General features: G+C 44.3%; 1 protein-coding gene across 1 annotated transcript in view; it reads left to right on the plus strand.

Moving 5' to 3' along the window:
• Phf5a (PHD finger protein 5A) overlaps window positions 1–8,306 on the plus strand; it is a 12,242-nt gene extending 3,936 nt beyond the window's left edge. Inside the window, exon 4 of the mRNA XM_008844803.3 lies at window positions 7,686–8,306. Within this exon, the coding sequence (XP_008843025.1) occupies window positions 7,686–7,775 (90 nt within the window). The 3' untranslated portion in view covers window positions 7,776–8,306. The remainder of the gene's footprint in view (window positions 1–7,685) is intronic.
• The last annotated feature ends 5,936 nt before the right edge of the window (window positions 8,307–14,242 follow it).

Here is a 14,242-nt window from a genome sequence, read left to right on the forward strand (position 1 = left end):
ACTCACTATGTAGACCAGGCTGGCCTCAAACTCACAAAGATCCGCCTGCCTCTGCCCCTCAAGTGTAGGATTAAGGGTCTGAAATACCACACCCAGCTTAGAACTTTTTTTTTAATCTTTTTTTTTTAAACATTTTTAAAATTTTTTTATTGTTTTTATGTGTATGCGTGTATTGCCTGCATGTAGATAAGTGCACCTATGTCGTGCAGTGCCCACGGAGGTCAGAAGAGGCTGTCGGATCCCCTGGGAGTGGAGTTTATGGACAGTTGTTAGCTGCCATGTGGGTGCTGGGATTTGAACCCAGGTCTTTTGCAAGAACAACCAGTGTTCTTAACCACTGAGACATCTCTCCAGTCCAGCCTAGAACTTTTTTATTAGAGGAGTTTATTCTATACTGTCTAGAAAATGAACTGTGATGACTATACTTTCAGTTTTGAATGAGTTAAGTATATAGTAAGCCAGACTAAAAGAATAAGTAGTGAGTAGCAGATAGAAGCAGCCGGTGTTCCCACATCCAGCAGACTGCGGTGGCCTGAGAGAGCAAACAGACACTATCCTCAGAGGGAGGCTTATATCGTCCCATTACAATTTGACTGAGAAAACCATGCTGAGACAGTCAGCTGGGGTTCCCTAGTGAGAACTTGCTTTCTTTCTCCATGGATGAGCTTCCAACTTTTCTTTCCCACTGCAGGCATTTTTATACCCTAAGGTAAATAATAGTGGTGTCTGTTGAAAATGGTTTATCTTTCAATTGTTCTCAAAGGCCGCAGTGTTTTGCTTCATTTAGTTTTCAATTTTTTTGTTGTTGTTGTTAACGTTTATCTGTATATGTGTATAAGCAGGTGAAGGACAGGACAACTTGATATATTAGGTTCTGCCCTCCCGCCATGTGGGTCCTAGGGATCAAACTCAGGCGGTCAGGCTTGGTGGCAAATACCTTTATGAGCCATTGAGCCATCTTACCTGCCCAAGGATGCAGTTATCCCCTTATCTGCTTCCTGGTTTTCCCTGTCCCTATTAAGGAACCAGGGGCCAGCCTGACAGAGGATGGAGTTTTGGTGGAAAAAAGAAGGGTCTTCTTGCTCCCCAAGTCTGCTTTCAATAAACTTAAATAGTACATCATTGCAGGGTTTTGGTGTATATGTATGTATATTTTGTTATTTTGTGTGTATATATATATTTGTGTGTACGTGTACACTTGGGCTTACACACTTCAGTAGGTTACCACGGCACCTGGGTGGAGGTCAGAGGACTTTCAGGAGTAGGTTGAGGCAGAGTCTCTGTTTCTGCTGCTGCACTCCTACGTGACATACTCCAACTAGATGGCCTCTGAGCTTCCAGAGGGTTCTTGTTTCTGCCTCCCATCCCAGTGTAGGAAGCTGGGATTACAGGTGCTCACCACCACAGCAGGGTTTTATTTAGGTCTGGGTAGTCAGACTTGCACAACTAGCACTTTACCTGCTGAGCCATCTCCCTGGCCCTTATTTTGTTTTTGTTGGTGGTGGTGTCTTGAGACAGAATCTTGCTGTGTAGCTGAGGCTAGCTGCACCTTGTTTGTAGGCTTAAGTTGGCCTCAAACTTGTGACCCTTGTGCTTCAGTCTCCCAAGTTGCTGGGGTTTCAGGCATGTTGCAACCTACCAGTCTGAGAATATTTCTTACTCTGTTGAGAAAATAAGAACTCTGATTTTCTGGTTTGTTTGTGGGTTTTTTTTTTTTTGTTTTTTTGTCTTTTGAGACAGAGTCTCCCTGTAGCTCCAGGTAGCCTCCATCTCAGAAATCCACCTGCCTCTGCCCCGCCATTCGTATCTTTCCCTTTGAGAATCAGGTCATGTTCTGCCTTCTGCAGGTGTGGACCTGGTCCCCTCTCCTTTTCTCATGGCTTGGAACAAATGCCTGGCTTGTACAAACACAGCACACCATTTTTGGTGCTGCCCCTATAAATTATTCCTGGGATTCCCATTCTCCTCAGCCCCTAGGGTGTCTGGTACTGTAAGTATAAGTGTAAAAGAAGGCACACCAGCCAGGGAGCACACCTTTAATCTCAGCACTCAGGAGGCAGAGGCAAGTGGATCTCTATGAGTTCAAGACCAGCCTGGTCTATGTAGTGAATTCCAGGACAGCCGGGCTACAGGAAGACCCTGTCTCAAAAAGACCGAAAAAAAAGAAGGCACACCAGTTCTCAAGCTAGCTAGAGTCCATTTGAGGACAGTGCTTTCTTGAACTTGTATATGGTTATAGCTAGAGTTTGCATCCGGCACAAACTTGCAACCTTCGTTAATAAAAGTTATTGCCATGTGACTTGTCTGCATGGGATGTGTGACCTGATACCCTCAGATCCTTGTGGCTCGTTCTGCCCTGAGAATTATTTCGGACGTCACTCCTCCTTCATGTTACACAGAAATGTTTGAGGATATTTGAGATCTAGCTCACATTTACTCTGTACTCCTTTCCGAGGAACACAAAGCAGTCCAGTGACATGATCCAGCCTCTCATCCTTACAGAGAGATCATCATGGAGATTAAGTGCCCAGTGCTTTTTCCTATGCAGAAATCTTCCCACAAAAAAGCCACCCTGTTATTCTCTTCTGCAGCTTTCATAATTTATAAGGTAATTAGGTCAGTAAGCCAAGCTGGGTGTCCTCCTTTATAGTATTGAAAGCGTCAAGAATAACCAGGAGTCAGGAGCTTGGCATGGCGGTACACACCTATAACCCTAGCACTCAGGAAGCTGAGGCAGAATTGCCATTCAAAGCCAGCCTGGGCTACATACAGATACCTGTCTCAAAAAAAAAGAACAAAAAAAAACAAACAAAACAAAGTGGACTCATTGGCATCTTTAGATCATACTACCAGAGAGTGAATTTGTACTTTCTCATGTTGTGACAATGTTTTAATGTCCTTGGTCCTTGATTCTCCTGCTTTAACCTGCCAACCTCCTTACCTCTCACAACCAGAGAATAAGAAAAATAACTAACATTTATGGAGTTTTTTGAGTTTAGAAGCATTATTTTTGCAGTTATGGGGATTAGAATCTTGCACGTGCATTTTTGGGAGGGGGCATTACTAGTACTTGAACCCTGTGCCTTACAGTAGGTAAGTGCTGAGGATTAAGTATTCAGGAATAAGACGATGTTGGGTAGGAGCGAACTTTTAAGTTACAGGTGATTGTGATATTGAGGATAGATGTTACAGTCTGGAGCAATGTGACTCTGACGCATGCACTTCCTCTTCAAGCTGAAAGAGATGTGCCTTTCTTCTGTCCTCTTTCTCTACTGCTCTCCTCTGATCTGCTCTCCTTATAGTAGGGTGTGTAGTGTTTTTGTTGGCGTTGTTCAATGCTGGAGATTGAGTTTAGGGCACCCCACCATATGCTAGGAAAGTGTTTTACTACTGAACTACATCCCAGCCCTTTTTCCAGAGGGATTGAAGGGTCTCAGTTACTTAGCCAAGCTGGTATGAAACTTGCTCTATGGCCCAAGCAGGTCTTGAACTTGAGATCCTCCTGCCTTTGCCTCCCCAGTAGCTAGGATTACAGCCCTGCCCTGCTTGCTCCTGCTTCTCTCCATGAACAACAGAGAATTAGATAAAATAAGTTTTAGGTAAAAATGTTATACTACAGCCAGGCATGGTGGCTCACACCTGTAATCCTAGCACTTGGGAGGTGAAGACAGCAGGGTCAGGGTTTCAAAGCTAGCCTCAGCTACATGGTGAGTTTGAGACCAGACTGGGCTACATGAGATTCTGTCTCAAAAAAGAAAATCAAAAGAAAGTGCAGTACTGCTGTTAAGGTCCCAAACCTGTGTGCACGGTCCGTATTGTTCATCCTTGCTGTGTCTCACCTCTTTTCTGTCACTAAAGCTGTCTGTTCACTGCCACTGTTCATCATTTGTTACCACTAGTAAGAAACAGCTTTTCAGCAGTTGGTTTTTTTCTGGTGTCAGTGTTTTTTTAATTGCCTTTTTCTACATTTCAGTTCAAATTTCTCTTTGACGTATTGCATTTTAGTATATAATTTATGTAGGTTTTAAAGTATTACTAGAAATTCCTAGGGTTTTATTTTGGGTTATTTTGTATTATCTTTTTGTTTTGACTTTTTCTTGTTGTTGTGATGGTGTTGATGTTTTTTTATTTTCATTTATATATTATTTTTTATTTTTTATTTTTTTTTTTGGTCTTTTTGAGACAGAGTCTCTCTGTAGCCCCAGCTGTCATGGAACTCCCTATGTAGACCAGGCTGGCCTTGAACTCACAGAGATCCACCTGCCTCTGCCTCCCAAGTACTGAGATTAAAGGCATGTGCCACCACGCCCCGCTTTATTTTCATTTATTTTTATGTGTATGAGTGTTTTGCCTACACCTGTGTGTGCAGCACCAATGGAGGCCAGAAGAGGGTATCAGGTCTCCTGGAACTCGTGTTCAGGATGATTGTTAGCTGCCATTGGGTGCCAGGAACTGAACCTGGGTCCTCTGCAAGAACAGCCTAGTGCTCTTAACTGCTGAGCCATCTCTGACCTGTTTGGTGGTGGTGGTGGTAGTGGTGGGCGGCGGCGGCGGTGGTGATGGTGGTGGTTTTGAGACAGGGTCTTATGTAGCCCTGAACTTGCTAGGTAGCCAAGGCCAGCCTTCTGGTCCTTTTGCCTCTACCTCGTTAGTGCTGAGATTACTGGCATTTGCCACCAAATCCCAAATATTTTCTTGGTTACAAGTAATTCTTATAGCTTGTTTTCCTGCCATAAAATGAATGTAATTGAAACAGTTCTTTTCTGGAAGGAAACCTAAAACTATTGAGTCCTCCTTGGTGTTTCCACAAAGACCCTACTGTGGTTTCTTCAGTTGTGCTTTAGGGACACCCAAAGTGCAATGGAAACAAGAACCTGGCATGTTAGAGTGATTCAAGAATGTCTTCTGAGGGACTGAGGGTGTCACATGGTACAGGGCTGCTAGGGTCAGAAGAGGGCCTTGGTTCCATCTTCAACATGGAAGGAAAAAAATGAGCTGCATGTGGTGGCTCATGCCTGTAATCCAGCAGAGGTAGAGAACTGTTACAAGTTCTAAGCCAACCTGGTATGCATAGCAAATCCCTAGTCCAGCAAGGGCTACATGCAAGGGCAAGACGCTGTCTCAAAACAAAAACAAGGAAAAAGGTCTCGTGGTGAATACAAACCCTTGGTACACTCACAAGGAGCTTCCTCTGCCATCCTCCACTTCCCAACAGTCCTCCCCCATCTTCCTTTTTTCTCACTTTCTTTACAGACATATTTCCCAGTGTGAAACCACAGGTCCTAGCCAGGTGTGATGGCACATGCCTGTAATCCCAGTACTCGAGGTTGAGACAGGAAGATTACAGTGAGTTCAAGGCCAGTCAGGGTGATCTTAGCAAGGCCCTGTTTCAAAACAAAGTGAGCAGGCTGGAGAGATGGCTCAGTGGTTAGGAGAGATGGCTCAGTGGTTAAGAGCTGCTTTTGCAGAGGACCTGGTTCAGAGCTGCTTTTGCAGAGGACCTGGTTCAGTTCTAGCACCCACATGGTGGCTAACAACCATCCAAAACTGTAGTTCCAGAGGATCTGATGCTCCTTCTGGCCTCTGTGGCATTACACTTATATGCAGGCAAAACACTTATACACATAAAATAATTTTCTAAAAATTAAAGAAAGACCTATACATCCTTAATTCTGGTGGCATTAGAGGAACTGGAGAACAGCTGGGAAGCCTTGGGAGGTGTGCAGAGAACAAGCCAGGGGTCAGGCAAAGACAGGAGAGAAGCCCAACAGATAAAGGAGGGTTCAGCTGCGTGCCCAGGGGGGCGGGGAACAGGTCTAATCAATGCAGAGACCTGTCTCCTCATGAAGTATCTTTCACAGAAGTCTAACTTGGGGAGTGGGGAGAATTGGGTCCAATCATTACAAAATTACCAATTTTGTTTTGAGTAGTTTCTTATAAGCCAATGAGCACTGGCTTATGCCAGGCATTTTTCTAAGTGTATTTATTGAACCATTTAATCCTTTTAATTCCCTGAGGTAAGGTCTACTGTTAGATTCATTTTATTTGTGACTAACCAGAGGTATAGGAAGGTTAAATAATCAGAAGTCAGATGGCCTGACTCTTGAGCCTGCCGCCTTGATCTAAACTCACTGAGTGGGGGCAGTGAAGATGGGAATAAGTCCCACCAATACCTGGTATACCCCAGAAATCTCTAGGGTTTGTGAACACTGATCTGCTCCATTCTGTAGTTTGATCATTGAGAAATGTGAATCCAAAGAACAGTACCTCCTACATTCAAGTCGTTGTGCACAGTTTAGGCTGCATCATACCATGGGGTTGCACATGGGCTCTTGGAGAACCTGAGGTGCTGCCACATTTAAAATCAGGCCTTTTTCTTGGGGGAGGGTGTTTTTGAGACACGGTTTCCCTGTAGCCCCAGCTGGTCTGGAACTTGCTACGTAGACCAGGCTGGCCTCGAACTCAGAGATCTGCCTGCCTCTGCCTCCCAAGTGTTGGAATTAAAGGCAAAATCAGGCCGCCTTAAGCCATCAAGAAACAGTTAATTCCTCTTCATTTTTGGTCATATGTGTTTTGTTTTGTTTTTGTGAGGAGGTCTGTCTCTATCCCAGGCTGACCTGGAACTTCAAGCAGTCCTGCCTCTGCCTCTGAAGTGCAGGTGTGAGCCCCCACACTTGCTCTCCTGTTCTTTTTATTGTTGCTTTTTTGATCCTTCATTTTCACAAGGACATTAAATCTAAATTACATAGTTTTCTTGACTTCAGCTCTTAGGGAGGCTGGCTCTCTCAATACACCAGAGTCTACAGATAGGAGATCTCTGTAATTTATGGTATGAGATTTCTATAAAATCATAGAACACTACAGTTGGCATTGCCTCTTCTCATTTAAAGTTTTCTAAGCTTAGGGCTTGATTAATTCATTCTGCAGACTGATACCCCAGGGATCCAGCCACTCTGGCAGGAGTGTCTAACAAAATCAAGAGACCTGTGGAAGTTTCTCCAGTTGTAGCTTCCCTGCTTTCCTTTCACAGTCCCAAATCAGATGTGTTCTTCATTCCTGAGCATGCTGTTCCTGGGGCATCAAGGAAACCGCTCAGGCTCACAGAATGGCCGGGGCAGCCTGTCCTTACCTATCAGAGAATGATGACAACAGCCACCTAATGCAGTAGAACACTTCCCCTGCCCAAGACCATGTGTCAAAATGAATTAGCAAGGACACATTAAAAACCCAGAATTGCCAGGTGTGGTGCATGCCTTTAATCCCAGCACTTGGGAGGCAGAGGCAGGCAGATGTCTGGGGGATGCTTCCCAGTTATGGAGGTGGAGGTGTTTGGACACATTTGCAAACCTGTTCCTTGGTGTTTTCTTGGTCTTTTTGAGACAGGGTCTCCCTGTAGCCCCAGCTGTCCTGGAACTCACTATGTAGACCAGGCTGGCCTTGAACTCAAGAGATCCGCCTGCCTCTGCCTCTGAGTGCTGGGACTAAAGGCCCACCACGCCCAGTCTGTTTTTTTTCCCCTTTTTTTGCTGGGGATGGGACACAGGGGCCAAGTGCTCCACTGCAAAGCTCTGTTGCCAGCACTTTTGGAGAAGAGTTGAGTTTTCTTCTTGTGTGGCTACACTTTGTATCTTAAATCAATTCTGATTCAATTTTAAAGACTTAAACAACTCTGTTATGTTTTCCAGAGAGACGGATGCCCAAAGATTGTCAATTTGGGTAGCTCTAAGACAGACCTGTTCTATGAACGGAAAAAATACGGCTTCAAGAAGAGGTGATTGGTGGGCAGCTCCTTCCTCCCCCATCAAGCTGCTGCAGCTGCCAGAAAAGACACCGACTACCACCAGCAGAAAGGGAGCAGAGCCCAGAATCACCAGAGCGCCTGCTAGCGTGCTGGCCCCTTGCCACTTTTCTTTCCCTCACCCAGGTGGGTGAGAATGGAAAAGGGTTCTTCGCAGAGCACGCTGGCAGACTATCCAAGAAAACTTGATCAGCTAGTTTATATTTGAATTGGAGCAGCAAGGCTCTGTTCTCCATACTGATAGTTCTTCCTACACCAAGAGCTTCAAAACAGGAATAAAGTCCTTCCGCCCTCTGTCTGAGGGCTTAACTACAGAGCCACCCCAGTGAAAAGCGTGTCCTTGCAGCAGCTCTGATGGCAGTTGTCCTTGATGACCCTCAGTGGCGGGGCCATCAGAACAATAACCATGGTCTTTAAAAGCTTTTACCAGGTTTCATGGTTTTTACGTTCCAAGGAATTGGAAACTTTCTGTTGCTATTCTAATAAAGCTGGTGTTTATTTTCTGGTAGTCAGTTACATTCCTCATTTGACTTAGCTCTAGGAGTTTAATCACCCAGGTACTGGTGGCTGAAGACATGGAGTGGGCTTCATAGTATGCACCACTCGAAGATATTCAGAGGCCCTGGATGCCTTCACTTCAGGCAGACAAGGGCTTTACAGAAGTAACTTTCTTTCCTAGCCCGGTAGCTAAGGCTGACTGGAACTTACTATGTAGCCCATACTGACCTGGATCTTGGCAGTTGTCTTCCTGCCCTAGCCTCTAGAATGCTGGGATTACATATGTGAGACCATACTGGGCTTTCTAACTTTAATTTTTGAAAAATGGCTTATAGTAATGGTGAGACAAACTAAATTGATGAGTTAGAAATACTCTAATAAAAATAATTTCTTTCACTAGGTGTGGTGACGCACACCTTTAATCCCAGCACTCTGGAGGCAGAGGCAGGCGGATCCTCTGTGAGTTCGAGGCCAGCCTGGTCTACAGAGTGAGTTCCAGGCAGCTGGAGCTACAGGGAGACCCTATCTCAAAAAGACCAAAAAAAAAAAAAAAAAAAATTGTTTCCTGAAGTACACACATTTACTTGAAGGGTTGTTTCCTTTTTTTGGTCTTTTTGAGGCAGGGTCTCCCTATAGCCCCAGCTGGCCTGGAACTCACTATGTAGAGGAAGCTGGCCTCAAACTCAGAGATCTACCTGCCTCTGCCTCTGCCTCCCTAGGCTGGGATTAAAGGCAGGTGCCACCACACCCAGCTTGAAGGGTGTTTAAATTCTCAAAACTAGAGAAATTCAGACATGCCCATACACCAAGTTAAACTTCATTTCTGCCTAATGGGGTGTTAATTTTCCCTGTGGGGGTATTTCTGAAGCCTGAAGATACCAAGTAGGTCTATCCTACCATACATATTGAAAGGGTGTGGGTCCTGAGGAATCCAGGGACTGGGCTGGTTTACACTGCAATTTAGTAGCAGAGCCAAGGTAAGACAACTGTTTTAGTTTAGGATTTTAGTTTGGTCAATAAAAATCCTTGATTGTAGCCGGGTGTGGTGGCGCACGCCTTTAATCCCAGCACTCTGGAGGCAGAGGCAGGCGGATCTCTGTGAGTTGACAGCATGGTCTACATAGTTCCAGGACAGTTGGGGCTACAGGGAGACCCTGTCTCAAAAAAGTCCCCAAAAAATTAAAAAACTCGATTGTGATGTACAGAGTATACAACCTCTTGAGGAAATAGAATAAGGGACCTGACAGAAACAGCCCCATTAAAACCCACAAGATCGCAAAGGAAGGGGTCTTAGGCCCCTTGGCAGGCACCTTGGGAAAGCAGGATGAGGTCCTGACCACAGGGCTAAAGATAATCCTGGAGGCTTCCCAGGTGCTTTGCCTCTGTCCCTACTGCAACCACAGGCTCTTTTTCAGTTCCTGAATTGCTGCTTTCCCTTCGGTCTCAGTGATTGTTAACCTGTTGATCTAGTGCTCCTTCTCCCACTCTGCTTGGCTAACTCCTACTCATCAGACCTGAGCCAAATATGTCCTCAGATGTCTCCCAGCCTTCAATCTACCTTCCCCTTGTACCCCCACATAGCACCTTCCATGTGTCCTGAAGCATTTAATGGCTATTAACTCACCTTCTAGGCTGCCTTCTCCCCAGCAGGTGTTTGGTGTTGAGTGATAATAAACAGCTTTGAAGGTACTGTAGGACCCTCTCTCTCTCTGTCTCTGACACATACACGTGGCATGCTGCATACAAATGGGCACACACACGTAATAAAAAATTTATAAACCAGTTATGTATATATAAACATTATTACATTGTTACATAACAAAATAGATATATCTCAATGTATCGATATTCATTAGGAAAAAAACATTCACCAGCTGTTAACTAGATTACAATGTTAGAAAAAAAATCTAACAGATTTCATCTTTGGCCTGCCAGTTAGCAACTTTTTCTCAACATCTTTTTTATTCTTTGAGTATAAGAGGGCGCATGCACTTTGGCGCTGGGAAGTGGTTTGTGGAGAGGTAGTCCTGAAGGGGAGTGGTGTTTGGGGAGCTGGAGCAGTTCAAAAGAACAAGCAGAGAACCAGGCCATTTTCAGATTAGAATTCGTCTTAAGACAGGGTCTGATGTGTCTCAGGCTAAACTGGAACTCACTGTGTGATCCAGACTGGCCTAGGGGTGCTTTTGCCTCATTTTCCCAAGTGCTGACTCAGACATAAGTCACCCTGCCAGCTTGTAATTGGTTTTTCAGTAACATTTTTTTTTTTTTTTTGAAATAGGGTCTCACTGTGTAGCATAGGCTAGACTGGAGTGTTGGGTTTAAAGGCATGTATTGCCATGCCTGACAGTAACTTCATTTTTGATCTTTAGGTTTTTTGTTTTGTTTTGTTTTTGGTCTTTTTGAGACAGGGCCTCCCTGTAGCCCCAGCTGTCCTAGAACTCACTATGTAGACCAGGCTGGCCTTGAACTCACAGAGATCTGCCTGCCTCTGCCTCCAGAGTGCTGGGATTAAAGGTGTGCACCACCACACCCGGCTTTGATCTTTAGTTTTAATATGCTTATCAAACCATCACTTCAACCTCCAAAGCATTTTGAATTTTTTCTTAAATATTTTATGTGCACAGGCCTGCCATGGTGCATCTGTGGGGGTCAGGGGACAACCTTTGAGAGTTGGTTCTTTTCCACCATGTGGGTCCTGGGAATTGAACTGATGTTGTCGGGCTTGGCAGCAAATACCTTTACCAACTGAGCCATCTCTCCAGCCCCCAAGTATGATTTAAAATAGTGTATGACTCAGTCTTTGGGAGACTGGCGAACAAGAGAGGATAAACCACGTCTAGGAAGATAGCTGCTATATCCCAGATAATCGTTAAACTCTTTTTTTGTTAAATTATTTTTATTCTATGTGAATGAATGTGTTGCCTGCATGTATGCAAGTGCATTCATGTTGTGCAATACCGGAGAATGTCAGAAGGCTTCGGATCCCCCAGAACTGGAGTTACAGACAGTTGTTAACTGCCACATAGGAGCTGGGAATCAACCCTGGGTCCTCTCCAAGAGCAGCCAGCTCTCTTAACTGCTGAGTCATCTCTCCACCCCCAACAGTCATTAAACTCAAATGCCCAACACTGCCAGGCACTTTGTTGTTGTTGTTTTAATATTTTATTATTTTTATTTTATGTGTATGTGTGTATTGCTTGCGTGTAGGTAAGTGTGCCCATGTCGTGCAATGCCCTCGGAAGACAGAAGAGGCTGTTGGATCCCCTGGAACTAGAGTTACAGTTGTTAGCTGCCATTTGGGTGCTGGGATTCGAACCCAGTGTTCTTAACTGCTGAGCCATCTCCCCAGCCCCCACTGCCAGGCACTTTGATAGGACAAGAAGAAACGTAAGACACTTTTGTGCAATATACCAATTTAAAAATATTAGCAACTTGCCGGGCGTGGTGGCGCATGCCTTTTGTCCCAGCACTTGGGAGGCAGAGGAAGGCAGATCTCAGTGAGTTCAAGGCCAGCCTGGTCTACATAGTGAGTTCCAGGCCAGCTGGGGCTGCAGGGGGACCCTGTTTCAAAAAGACCAAAAAATAATAAATAAATAATAAATAAAAGCATTAGCAACTCAGCCAGGCATGGTGGTGCATGCCTTTCATCCCAGCATTCAGGAGACAGAGGCAGGCAGAAGTCTGTGAGTTCAAGGCCAGCCTAGTCTACATAGTGAGTTCCAGGTCAGCTGGGGCCTGTTTCAAAAAAGACCAAAAAAAAAAAAAAATTATATATATGAAAGCAACTCACCTTTAAAAACAATACACCAGGGCCAGAGGGCTCCAGCAAGTTGTCCTCTGACCTCTCTCTCTCTGACACATATGCATACATACACATGTGGCAGGCTATAGCATGCTGCATACAAATGAGCACACAGATGTAATAAAAAATTTATAAACATAGCCAGGTGTGGTGGCGCACACCTGTGGTCCCAGCTCTTGGGAGGCTGAGGCAGGCGGATCTCTGTGAGTTCAAGGCCAGCCTGGTCTATGTAGTGAGTTCCAGGACAGCTGGGGCTACAGGGAGACCCTGCTTCAAAAAGACCAAAAGAAAAAAAAATTATAAACCAGTTATGTATATATAAACAGACATTATTACATTGTTACATAACAAAATAGATATATCTCAATGTATCGATATTTATTAGAAAAAAATTCACTAGATGTTAACTAGATTATAATGTTAGAAAAAAAAATCCAGCAGATGTCATCTTTGGCCTGCCAGTTAGCAACTTTTTCTTAACATCTTTTTTATTCATTGAGACTTTCATACATGCATACAATGTATTGTAGTCATACTGCAACTTTTTCTTGGGAGGGGGGTTGCTACGTAGTCCTGGACTGTCTGGGACTCTCTGTGTAGACTGGTCTACGTCTTGTGGAATTCTTCCTGCCTTTGTCTGACAGCCACTACTACACCCCACTTAGGAACTTCTTTTTATTTTTTAAATTTTTATGTTTTCCCCCTTCATGTAAGTGCACCCACATGTGCAAGGCAGGCCAGAAGAGGGCATTGGATCCTCCTGGAATTGGAGTCATGGATGGTTGTTAGCCACTGTACCGGCGCTGGGAACCAAACCTGGGTCCTCTGTAAGAGCAGCCAGTGCCCTTAACCACTGAGTCTCTCCAGCCCCACTTAGCAACTTATAAATTAAGAAAATTCCCAGGAAGTCAAACTAAACTGGCTAAATTTCAGAGAGACTGACTGTGTTACTGTTTTAACCCAAGTTTTTTAATATAGCTTCAAGCTAGAATGTAAATGTGAAAGATTATTTACCTTGGAGTAATTTACCCCCCCCAAAAAAAACCCCACCTTATTTCCATCTTTTCCCAGATACTTGATTCCTTATTTGTTCTCTTGTTTACTAGAATTAGTCTGGGGAAAGGAGAGAGAGAGCAAGAGCTTTTTGTCATGGCTATCCTAGCTCTTGCCTCAGCAACAACAGCTATCAAAGATCAAATTGAGAAACTGTTTTCTTAGATAACTTCAAAGAAGTTATAAAAGTTTCATCTTGACTTGTATGGAAGTCTGACTCATCTTGAGTTAATTGAGCCAATTATGGCCAGCCTTGTCACTGGCACCAAAGTATCTGGCATAACTTGCTTCACTTTCATACAGGGGAGTTGTTCCCACCCTTCCCCCTCTGCGCTCACCGGCGGTAAGCATTGTGAAAGAATGGCATATACCTTTCAACATACGATTATCCAAAATGGGAGGGGAATCAAGAATGCTTGGGTAGTAATTCAGCATACAATTAAAGGCCTGGCAAGATGAAATTACACATTGGGGAGAGGGGGGAAAAGTATTCCTCCTTACGACATGATAAATTGAGACATCAGCAATTAAGGAGGGTGATCTCTTCCCCCCTCTTTTATCCTATCCTATTTATACACTCACTCATTACTCAAAGCTCCCACTCGCCAAGGGAGACTGCACTGTTTTCAGGGATTGTTGTGAAGTGATTCTGCCCAGGGCTGATCCAAGTAAAAGCGCAAATGTGCCCAGACTCAACGCCTTCCTCAGCTTGCAGGGAAAGGTAGGAGACTCCTTCCCTTTCTCTGCTCATTCGTTTCCCGCCTTGAAATACTCTTCGACGGTTTGTTCCAAATCATCATAAACTTTGCCATCATTCTGTCCTGGAAGGTTTCCCACTAGGGAATGCACACCAACTAGGCACCGAATACAGTCTGTAAGATGCAATTTGGCCAAATTGTCATGAAGACTAGAAAAATTTTCAGATTTACAGGAGAAAAACTATTTCAATAAGGCTTTACACACAATATCATTTAATCGCCTCCGTTTTTATAGATGAAGAAACTAGTTTGGCGATGTAAAGATACTTGTTGCATTAAATCAAGATCTCACAACTGGGGAAGTAAACCCACAGACTTCCATGGCTTCTTCTA

The sequence above is a fragment of the Nannospalax galili genome, unplaced genomic scaffold, assembly GCF_000622305.1.
Source record: "Nannospalax galili isolate Female #2095 unplaced genomic scaffold, S.galili_v1.0 scaffold180, whole genome shotgun sequence".
Taxonomy (NCBI): domain Eukaryota; kingdom Metazoa; phylum Chordata; class Mammalia; order Rodentia; family Spalacidae; genus Nannospalax; species Nannospalax galili.